The sequence below is a fragment of the Bactrocera latifrons genome, unplaced genomic scaffold (assembly GCF_001853355.1).
Source record: "Bactrocera latifrons isolate USDA-ARS-PBARC rearing strain unplaced genomic scaffold, ASM185335v1 scaffold_83, whole genome shotgun sequence".
NCBI classification, from domain to species: domain Eukaryota; kingdom Metazoa; phylum Arthropoda; class Insecta; order Diptera; family Tephritidae; genus Bactrocera; species Bactrocera latifrons.
Window position 1 is genome coordinate 625,092 of NW_017537523.1, and position 10,877 is coordinate 635,968.

At 38.0% G+C, this 10,877-nt stretch overlaps 1 protein-coding gene across 1 annotated transcript in view; it reads right to left on the reverse strand.

Annotated features, from left to right (window-relative positions):
* Positions 1-10,211, reverse strand: part of LOC108977053 (putative fatty acyl-CoA reductase CG5065) — a 17,279-nt gene extending 7,068 nt beyond the window's left edge. The window contains exon 1 of the mRNA XM_018946549.1: positions 9,900-10,211. Coding sequence (XP_018802094.1) covers positions 9,900-10,139 — 240 coding nt within the window. The 5' untranslated portion in view covers positions 10,140-10,211. The remainder of the gene's footprint in view (positions 1-9,899) is intronic.
* Positions 10,212-10,877: the final 666 nt, after the last annotated feature.

Consider the following 10,877-nt stretch of genomic DNA (forward strand, 5'->3'; position numbering starts at 1 on the left):
TATTTTTATTTATGTTTATTAATTATCCATAATACTTCAAAAATTCATTTTTACACTTTTCTTATATTAAAAGAATTTCTTCGCTAGTAAGCACTTTTACTATACATATGTATTTCAAAAAAAGAGGATATGTAATTTCCGATTGCTCAAAATATCATTTTTAGAATGGGTTATCTACGTAATACGTAAAGAATTCTCATCAATTGCCTATGAAACATCACCTAGTGTATTTAGTTTGTTTATCTTCCGATACAAAAAAGTATATCTATTAATATCTGTCTATTTACAGTAATATACATATATACATATAAGAATGCATGTACATGTATTTATACACTTTAAGCGTTAAAATCAAATGCGGTACATACTTATACACTATATAGCAGTTATTTTTAGTATATAATGTTTATATAAAATATGTGTATATTTTTACTGCTTTAACGACATAATCTATGCAAAGACTCATTTGTTCGTTCACAATTGCAGTATTGACATTATCCATTAATCATAAAGAGCGAGGCAATGACCTTTGTGCTTCGTGTTAGTAGTGGGTGGTAGTATATTTGCGAGTATACTCTGTACGTATTAATTCAGTATGCCCATGTTCTACGGTTACTTGCTGAAGTATTGTGATATTTCGGGTACAAATTTTAGCACTTTGAACAATAGAATAATAAGGTGCATAATATTTACATTTGTTTATAGAAGATATATTTTAGTATTTATTATTTGTGTACAAAATGTATGTATTTACTGTATTTATATACATATTGGTAGTCGATAAAGTCTTTTCGTATTTCTAATCAAACTTCAACACTTCAAAATATAGCGAATTTCTTAATTATTAGATAAAGTTTAAAACTACCAATTGTCGCTCCCCCCAAACCGGCACCACTAGCTGAGATCATCAGGAGCAATGTGCCGACACGAATAATAAGTATAATAAGCGCGCTTATGTACATATGTATATTTTACTTCTACATGCCGAAATGACATACAACCCCGTATGTAAAGCGGGCTGCACTAGCGAACGCGGGCGAAAATTTTAATAATAATCTTACTAAACAATGGCCGTGGTAACCGTAAATACGCATATTTACATACATATGTATGAAAACATGCATGTGCATGACAGGGGCCAGCCATAAAAATGTCAGCAGTGAAAAAAAAGTAAGAAAAAAAAAAAAACGAAAAATACCAAAACGAAAAAAAAACAACTGCGAAATAAACAAATCCAGCATGGCGACTACAACAATAGCAAACAGCGCAATTAAATGCAATTACCGTATGCTTAATATAACCGTGCAGACGACAATAATTACAATTACATAGCTGTATATATTTAGTATATAAATAACAAGAACTACATAACTGTGTATATATGTAATGTGCCACATATGAGCGCGCCACAATGAGCTAACGCCTAAAAATATACTAAGTGTGCGCTAGTGAAACTAAGCAATTGCATGTGTGCATAAAAGCGCTGGCTTTCTCCCACCCGCTGCCATTCATCTACTCACTTCCCCTTTTCTGCTGCTATTTCAAATGGGGCCCGCTCTACTAACAGCACTTTAGCCGTTTATCGACTCAAACTTCATGCGTTAGTGTAATTTTCGATAACAAAAAAAAAAAAACAAAAATCGACTTCAAATGACATTAGCAAACCACTAATCGCCTTTGAGGACTTAAAGTAACCTTCAAATAGCGTACGAAGCATTATCGTTCAAACTTGAGCCGCCCCTTAAGTGTCCACCCATGCAAGCCGCCACTAAATAACTCTTCGGCGTACCAGCAGCAGCTGATCAGTAGTAATTATTCATTAGTTCTTTGTTCTTACTAAAAAGCTGCTTGTGATTATTTATCGCATTTTCAACACTTGTCGACGATGTCGCGCTGTTTATCGATCGCCCATTAGCGGCATCTTCCACGCGCCGTCGCCCAATCACCCAGACAGTGCTCATGCAATCGTGATTAGCGTTGCATAGTATGTGTGCTTGGGCATATGATATACATACTTATTTATGTTTATATCTGTATGTGTGTATAGCCAATAAAACTCACATAATTTCTTCTCTAACCGTATAATAGGTTAATTGAAAAGTACCTGGCCTGACATATATATGGCGCCACTAGAACTAAATCTCAACGATTTATAGTTAGCCCAAATCTTCATCAATGTTGGAAAAATGCAACTCTTTCTGTGCTTCCCTTGAGGGATACTGCATCGAATACTCTCAGAGCTGGATCGTCTTTTTCCATTTAGATGACATGATCATACATCTTCCACGAAACCTTTTTCTCGAAGTTATGACTGTTAAAAGTGATGCGAGAGCATAGACGTGAGTGCGACGACTATTTGTTTGATGACAGCAGATATTTCGCCTTGCCCTTGTTCACTACCAGACGCATTTGCTTCGCACGATAGAGAGTCACCTTGTCTGAAACCTCTTTTGGAGGGAGTTTTTAGGATTGCTCTGTTAGTTTTAAACCATATTCAGACATAGCGGCATAAACGTAGCTCTTTTCATGCTGTCAAAAGCAGTTTTCAAATCGTTGAAGAGATGTTGTGTGTCGGTCCTCTTTTCACGGGTGAATATCTGATTCCGATTTTCCAGGCCCAAAACCACACCGATAAGGTCCAATCAGTTTGTTGACAGTGAGCTTTAATCTTGCACACAATACGCTCGATGTTGAGGAGACTTATCCCACGGTAGTTGGCGCAGATCGTCACCGCTTTTGTGGATTGGGCAAAGCCCACTGAAATTCCAATCGTCGGGCATGTTTTCGTCTGAAAGAAGCTGTTGCATGCTCCTTACCAGTTCTTCGCCGCCGTATTTGAATAGCTCGACCGGCAATCCATCGCCTCTGCCGCTTTGTTTTTCTTCAGACGGGCAATTGCTTTCGAACTTCTTCATGGTTGGGCAATGGTACGTCTGCTCCGTCGTCACCGATTGCGGAATCGCGTTTACCATCCTCTGGTGTTATGCATTCACTGCCATCCAGTAGACTGCAGAAGTGTTTCCTTCATAATTTTAGTATGCTCTGCTCTTCAGTCACTAGATTACCTCTGGGGTTTTTACAAGAGGATGCCCCGGTCTTGAAGTCTTTCATTAGTCACTTCATCTCTTCGGTTTTTAGGAGTAACCTTCTTCCGGTCTTGAAACCTTCTGTTAGCCACCGCATCTTTTCGCAGAATTTTCGAGCATTATCCCTATCGGCCAGCTTGCACTTTGTGCCCACGCATTTCGGCCTCTCTCTAATTTTTCGACTGCAAAAGAATGCTGGTTGGGAAAAATTTTTCGCTACATATACACAGAGATAATCATACGACTTTTATGCGCCTAAATTAACGTACACACAAGCTCACAAACATTGGTCCGCAGTCGTGGCATAATTGGTATATGTTCTCTTCCATTCCATTCCACCATGTTATCCTAATTTTTTTACGTTTACCAAAGCTCACTTACACGCTTGTCGTGTCCTCACTGTTTGCGTCGCCTTCTGTTTTTTATGACGCTCATTACTTTTATGATCACACTCACGTTGAAGCACACTAACCTGGTACGAGCTCTATCACGCTGTATCTACTCATACACTAGGGCAAAACTGTTTTTTTTTTTTTTTATGAGTGTAGTTAACTAAGTGCTCCCGCCCTTCAAACCACGTGGCTACTCGTATTACATGCCGCCGCACTCAATTGCTTATGTGTTGAGTAAATAAAGATATCCTGCTTGTGGGCGCATCGCATCCGCATATTCATATCCGCATCCGCATCCGTTAGGTGGTGTAGGTGTGCAAGTTTTTATAACGGTTCACGTTTAATGCATATTTATGGATGTTACAAAAAGTTTAATATTTTCAAATTCTAGAGATTTTGGATGAGCTTTGAGTTTTTTAAGAAGCGGTGTTCGAAAAATTCCCGAAGATTTGGAAAATTATCTCTGTTGTCTGTTGTCTCTATATGAATAGCTTACACGGCTTCCTTTGCAGGAACGAATTCAATGAACCACTTTAAAGCTAGAAGGAGGTCTGGTTTATTACTAAGACTAATGACTTCAAATAACCCTATAAGAAGTAGTCTGACACCATTAGAGATCATTGAATATCACAATTCAAGAAAATCAATATCAATTCCTTTCACACAAACGCACCCTTCCACATACTCCAAAAAGGGTTAGTGATCCATAACAGACACCAAGCCTTTCTCAAATCCCCAAGTTTACACTCGAAGAGCTGCAACTAGCAAGCTCTAGACCAACAAATCACTGACCAGGACGGGATACCAGCAGAAATCCTTAAAATAATCACTGAAGAGGATCGCTACTAAATATGTACAACGCCTGCCTCAAAACCCGAATATTTACTGAACCCTGGAAAAAGCAACGGCTGGTGTTAATCAGTAAGGGAAAAGTAGATCCCAACTTGCCATCAGCATACCGTCCACTATACGTGCTTGACACAGCGGGAAAGCCCTACAAAGGCTACTTAAACCCAGACTCGAAGCGGTTATCAACGAAGCTTTTACCCTAGACAGCATGGTTTCATTGAAAGTGTAGAAGGCGCATAGCGTAGATGGCATAAATACAAAATAGTGTTACTGGCGACTTCAGATGTCCGAAACGCCTTCAATAGCTCTAGATGAGTGGATGTGATCCACAATCTCGTAAAAGCTTTAAAATCTCCGACTACCGCAGAGCTTTGGTGTAGAGCTACTTTTATAACAGAAAACTGTTGTACCCAACTAGAGAAGGGTCGCGACAGATAGCGGTCAGATCATTAGCAGTACAAGGATCCATTCTAGGTTTAGGTAGGCTTGTGGAACATCAGCTACGACGCTATCGTTCTTAATTGGCTACGCGGCCGACATTGCAGTAGTAATTACAGCACGAGACACAGAAGAAGCGCGAAGAAAGCTTAAACAGATCATGATGCCGACGCAAGCATGGCTAGACTCACACAATCTCCAGCTTGCAATTATAAATCTACTGCTAACAAATAAGCACATACCCCTCGAAATAATTATGTAAACGACTAAAGATATTCTAAGGCCACAAAAATTTGTTAATTACTTAGTCGTAAGGCTGGAACCCAAGCCTAATCTTCTAAGTGCAAATCCAGCACACCGCAGGAAAGTCAGCAAAAATCATCTCCCAACTTAGCAGACTAATGGCCAACATAGGCGACCCCAGCTAAGGAAACAGAAAGTTCCTAAAGTCGGCGACAATCAGCGTCCTTCTATACGGAAATAAGATCTAGGCAGATGTGCTTAAAAAGACAAAATGGCGTAAGGTAGTGGCCAGAGTACATCGTGATGCAGCCCTCAGAGTTGCTTCAGCCTACCGAACATTGTCAGGTGATACAATATTAGTTATAAGCGGTAATGTCTCAATTGATCTTCTAGCATACGAAAGTAAAAATATGTGGGAGCCGACGAATCGCGGACAATTTAATCAGCGACATGCTGGAGAGTGCAGCAAACTGGGGGATATTATTGCTGTGACAACAACACGGACGGCATTTTCTCTTTCCCTAACCCTCAAAATAAAAATCAACTTCTTCCAATTGCGGCCATAAAAACTTGCTTATCGATCTATACCGTGTTTCATTGACAGTAAATATGTTTCCAACTTCATTTCGAAAGAAGTATGGACCTATGAATCCACCAGACCCAAAACCATACCAAACTGCCATTTTAGGTGAATGTGGTTGGTTGTTTATGAATAATTTGTGGATTTTCTTAACATCAGAATCGACAGTTTTCTTTATCGTTATTCCAAGGTAAAAACAGCAAATTCGCAATGTTTACTGTGCTCCAATGGCTTCAGTTCTTAAGTGAGAAGAATTCTATGTCGATGCAACCGCTAATCCTTTCTCAAAATCCGCCAGGTTGTGGTCTGAGACAGTCCTAATTCTTGAGAACCTTTTGGAATCGACAAATACTCAAAATAAAGAGAATTTAAAGCGCTTCAGTTTTCAGTTTTCAAATTGCAAAACCTTCACTATAACTAAACTGGATAATTAAAACTATTAAACAATAGAAGGTTATTTGTATCGTATATATTTGCCTCAGAGAAAAATTATTTCATTTTATGTAATGCTCAAAACTACCGCACAACAAACATTTTGATCCACTCACCAAATTAATTCATGCCACACGCACTTTTATGCGCCCTAAATTTGAGAGGGAAAAAAAAGAAATGAATACACAATAACGTCATCGGCCTTTGTCCACCGAATTAAAAGTAGAATAGGAATTTTAATGCAACAAGAACATTTACAACAAACGCACGCTGTCTCGTGACAGTAGAAGAAAACGAAAACCGAAATTCCAGCAAGAAATGCGCAACAAATGTCTCAGTGTCATTTATCATTATCTCCAACTTTTAGTATTTTTCTCGTTTTTATTTCGCAAATGTGCCAACAGATTTTCGTGATGAGCCCGAGCCCGAGCCCGAGCCCGCGTGATGTCCGCTTGAAGCTGGCAACAATACAAACCCCGAATTAATGTAAACAAACAGCTAACAATGGGGCGGATGAATGAATGAATGAATGAACAAATGAATAAATAAATGAAAACAAATGTTGCAACATGCCAACCAATGCAAGTGCGTGCGTGTGTGTCTCTGTTTTGTTGTATTGTAATTTGAAGTACACTTTTGTGTCAAGAATTTCGTAATTACCGTGCTTTGAAAAATTGTTGGGGGATTTGCAACTATATCAAGTAAGATAATTTAGCAGGTTTATATATTATGTAAGAGTGAGATGCATGAAAATTACAAGCAGAAAAGGGGTTGACACGAGTAAATGAAAGCGCTTGGGCGAAAAATAAGTCGCTAGTGTGTTAAGTAACTTGTTCTGTAGTACCTGAATACATATGTATTTATACGTATGTATGTAGGAAGGTAGGTAGCGCAGATGTGTCAGCAGACAGGCCTTCAGGGTGTCCATTGTCAAATTACCGGCAGTAAAATTCGCTCACACTATTATGTACTCTCTGAACCACCCCATGTTTCTGAAGAAGTTCTTCAATAAAAAAAAGGTTTTTTCTGTGCAAGCACCGAAAAGTTGTCAACAATCCATCGAAGAATAGTTGCAATTATTTTCCTGTACAGAGATTTGCATTCGCATAGTCCTATTGTCTCCTTTTCTTCTATCTTCTCACAGCTAATACAATAGTTAATGTATGATGTTCCCAGTGTGCAATTAAACAGTGGTCTTATTAACATTCCTACCATATTAACAGCTTTTTAATTTTAACAGTCGGCATGTACGCCAAATATACCAAGTTAAGTATTGACTTCACCGAGACTTTGCTATATTTATAACAAATTTGTCGAATAAATGTGTACAAGTATCCAGAGGCATGTGAATACCCCCTTTTTCGGAGTCTAATTTTAGTGATGAACCACTAGCCATCTGCTTTACAGTTTCCACAAATATCACAATCTTCTGCCACTCTTAACGAAACTATCGTGAATAGAATAAATATAAAATAGTGGGATATGCCAAGAGATCAAAAACATTTTTTTACTATATTTAATGAAAGTGTAAAAGACTTCAGTGATTTCGCAACCGCTTGGCTATATATCTACGTATAGTATCTAAATATATTTTAGGTTGTGAACACACTCATTGTTAGCATAAGACAGCTTTGTTTTTTAACGGTTGGGATCTTCGCTTCGAAGATACTGCAGTGGCTTGCTAGACGGAAGGCGACTCTGGTATCCCATTTTGCTGAAAAGAGCCCACCTCCCAGCAGTTGGACCCATCCGTTTAGATGCTTATCTTGTCCACTTCACCTTTTTCCCACAATTAAATAATTTTTTACAGACTACTAATAAGAGGTTCTACTTCGGACTGAGTAGGCAATGGAGAAGTAAAGTCATCTCTCGACCAACAATTGGATATACGAATTCTTTCCATACATCAGGCGTACAGGTATGAAGTGAGCGTTAGAATACAAAGGTAGGTAGCGCCGATGTGTCAGCAGACAGGCTTTCAGGGTGTCCATTGTCAAATCACCGGCAGTAAAATTCGCTCACACTTTTACGTGCTCTCTGAACCACCCCATGTTTCTGAAGAAGTTCTTCAATAAAAAAAAAGTTTTTTCTGTGCAAACACCAACATTTGTTGTGAAGGAGACTTAATTTTTTTTTATGTTTGGTTGGCATGACATCTGTCAAACCTTACAGTCATTGAACAAATAACATTAAATTTTTTCATTGAGCTGAAAATTTCAAATTTTGTACCGAAAAGTTATGATTTGCGGAAAGTATTAACTTTTTGCCTCCATTTGAAAACAAGTGCTGCAGAATCATATCAAATTTTTCTCGAGGCATAAGGTCATAATGCTCTATCAGAAGCTTCAAATTGTCATTGGCGATGAAAATTTTATTTATTTTAAGAAGCCTAAGCGGAAATAATCATGGGTTTATCCAGAAATTCGGTTTCGATCGATTTGGTTAGAAGGCAATGGCTCTGTGTTTGGTGGGATCAGAAGGGTGTGGAATATCATGAGTTTCTAAACCCTGGGGAAGCTGTTAATACTAATCGTTACCATAATCACAAAATGACCAGATTGGGAGAGAAGTCACTCCCATATCGTTTCGGTCTATGTTACAAGATGATCTGACATTTGGAGCCAAATTTTGTTTAGCGATGTGGCACATTTGTGGCGCAATATGTATAAAAAACCAGCAAAAATTTTCGGATTTGGGGCGAAAAGCAACCTAAAGAGATCCCAGTAATGCCATTTCATCCCGAAAACACAACGGTTTAGTGTAGTTTGTGGGATGGTGGAATTATCGGTCTTTATATTTTCAAAACTAACGCCGGTGAGAATGTAACGTCAATGGCGATCGTTATGGCGCCATGTTAAACGTTTATTTGACTCCTGAAATTGAAGCTCGTGATTTCGGCTACATTTGGTGTTTCTACAAGACGACACCACTTCTCACACATTGCCTCAATCAATGGATTTATGGAGAGAACAATTCGGTGAGCAGATAATTTCACGTTTTGCGCCTGTGGATTGAGCACTATAATCGTGCGATATCACACCGTTAGACTTTATCCTGTGGGTATAGGTCAAGTCTTAAGTCTAAGCGGACAATGCCGCTTCAATTCAGGCCTTGGAGCAAAATATCACGCGTTTCATTCGCCAGTTACCAGTCGAAATGCTCGAACAAGTCTCTGAAAATTGGACTCAACGGATGAACTATTTAAGACGTAACCGCGGCCAACATTTTAAAGAAATAATCTTCAAAAAATAAATGCCAAAGAAAGAACTTTGGAAAGATAATAAACATTATTTTTTTCTTTTTGTAGAGATTACTCTTCGTAATTTTTCACTGGGGATAGCTGGCTAGGTCATGTCGTACGTATGGACGAAAGCACTCTAGCTCTGAAAGTATTCGACGCAATACCCGCGGGGGGGAGTAAAGGAAGAGGAAGACCTTCACTCCGTTGAAAAGACCAGGTGGAGAAGGACTTGGCTTCGCTTGGAAAATCCAATAGGCGCCACGTACCGAAAAGAAAAAACGACTGGCGCGCTGTTGTTAAATCGGCTATTATCGCGTAAGTGGTGTCTACGCCAATTAAGAATAAGAAGCTTACATAATACCATGAAAGCTTTTATATTCTACCTTTCGAAGCTTTCACACTAACACCTGTTCTATATGTAAGTATTCTATTTATTTATAATTTATATGTATTCTTTCTTTCATAATTTTTATTATAATTTGTGTTTTCATAATGCCACAAAATCTTTCATATCTAAGCACGAGCTTTTATAATTCCGATTTCATAACGCAAGCTTTCATCGATAAAATAATTAAACAAAAACGTTTATTCACATATACATACAAGTAGTTTATAGTTGGTTTTTTTTTTTCACTCACCTTTCCCATAAATCCAGTGCCTCCGGTTATGAATACACTACGTCCCGCATAGAATTGTGGAATGGACATAAAACTGTTCGACGATATATCATCACCATTAAAGTGATCGGTTTTCACATTGCCAGCTGGCAAACTGTTACTGCCGCTAGCGACGCCATTTGTTAGGCCCAAGTGATGCGCGGCACCTTCGGCATGCCCATTGAGCAGCAGCATATCACGTGGACTATTTGAACCCTCCATTTTGTGTTTGTTGGATTTTGTGGTTTATTTTATTTAATTTTTTTTTTTTTCTAATTAATTTGCTTTTTAACTCGTATGGTATGTATAGTATATAGGGTAAGTAGTATTTCTATATATATGTATATATATATATATATTGTAAGTAGTTGGGTAGAGTTTACTTTGATTTTATCAAATTGCGTTTAATTGTTAGATAGTTAGAGGTTAGAACTAGAATTTGCGTAGTTTACAATGGAATGGCTTTGTGTTCTTCGTTTGACTGACACTATTTACTGTTATTTTGCAATTAATTATTTAAATTACAGTTAGTTGCTCGTGGTTTTCGATGAATTTTCTTCTTCTGTAAACTCTCCGTTTTTGGTGGTACGGCGCGTGCTGGAGCTGACGGTAGACGTGGATTGTAAGTAGGTAGGTTTGAATGCAAAGTGTAGATTTCACACGCGTGTGAAGAATTTTTTTTGCGCAATTTTTGCTTTGTGGACTTTTCTTGCGGCCTGTTTTTTAAGTTGCTTTTTTTAAGTGTTTTCTCGCTGTAATAAACAAGTTGTTATTAGAAGAATTTTGGTTTATGGTATGCTTGATGATTTGCTAGATTTACTAGATGCGTTTTATAAATAATAAATCGGTTTTCGGTTCACTCTTACTAAATTAGGAAGCAGTAATATTTTCGAATGTGCGCGTTTTATACTCTTCTTCTTCTTTAGTTTGTTTATTTTATGTGATTTTTTTTTTTATTAA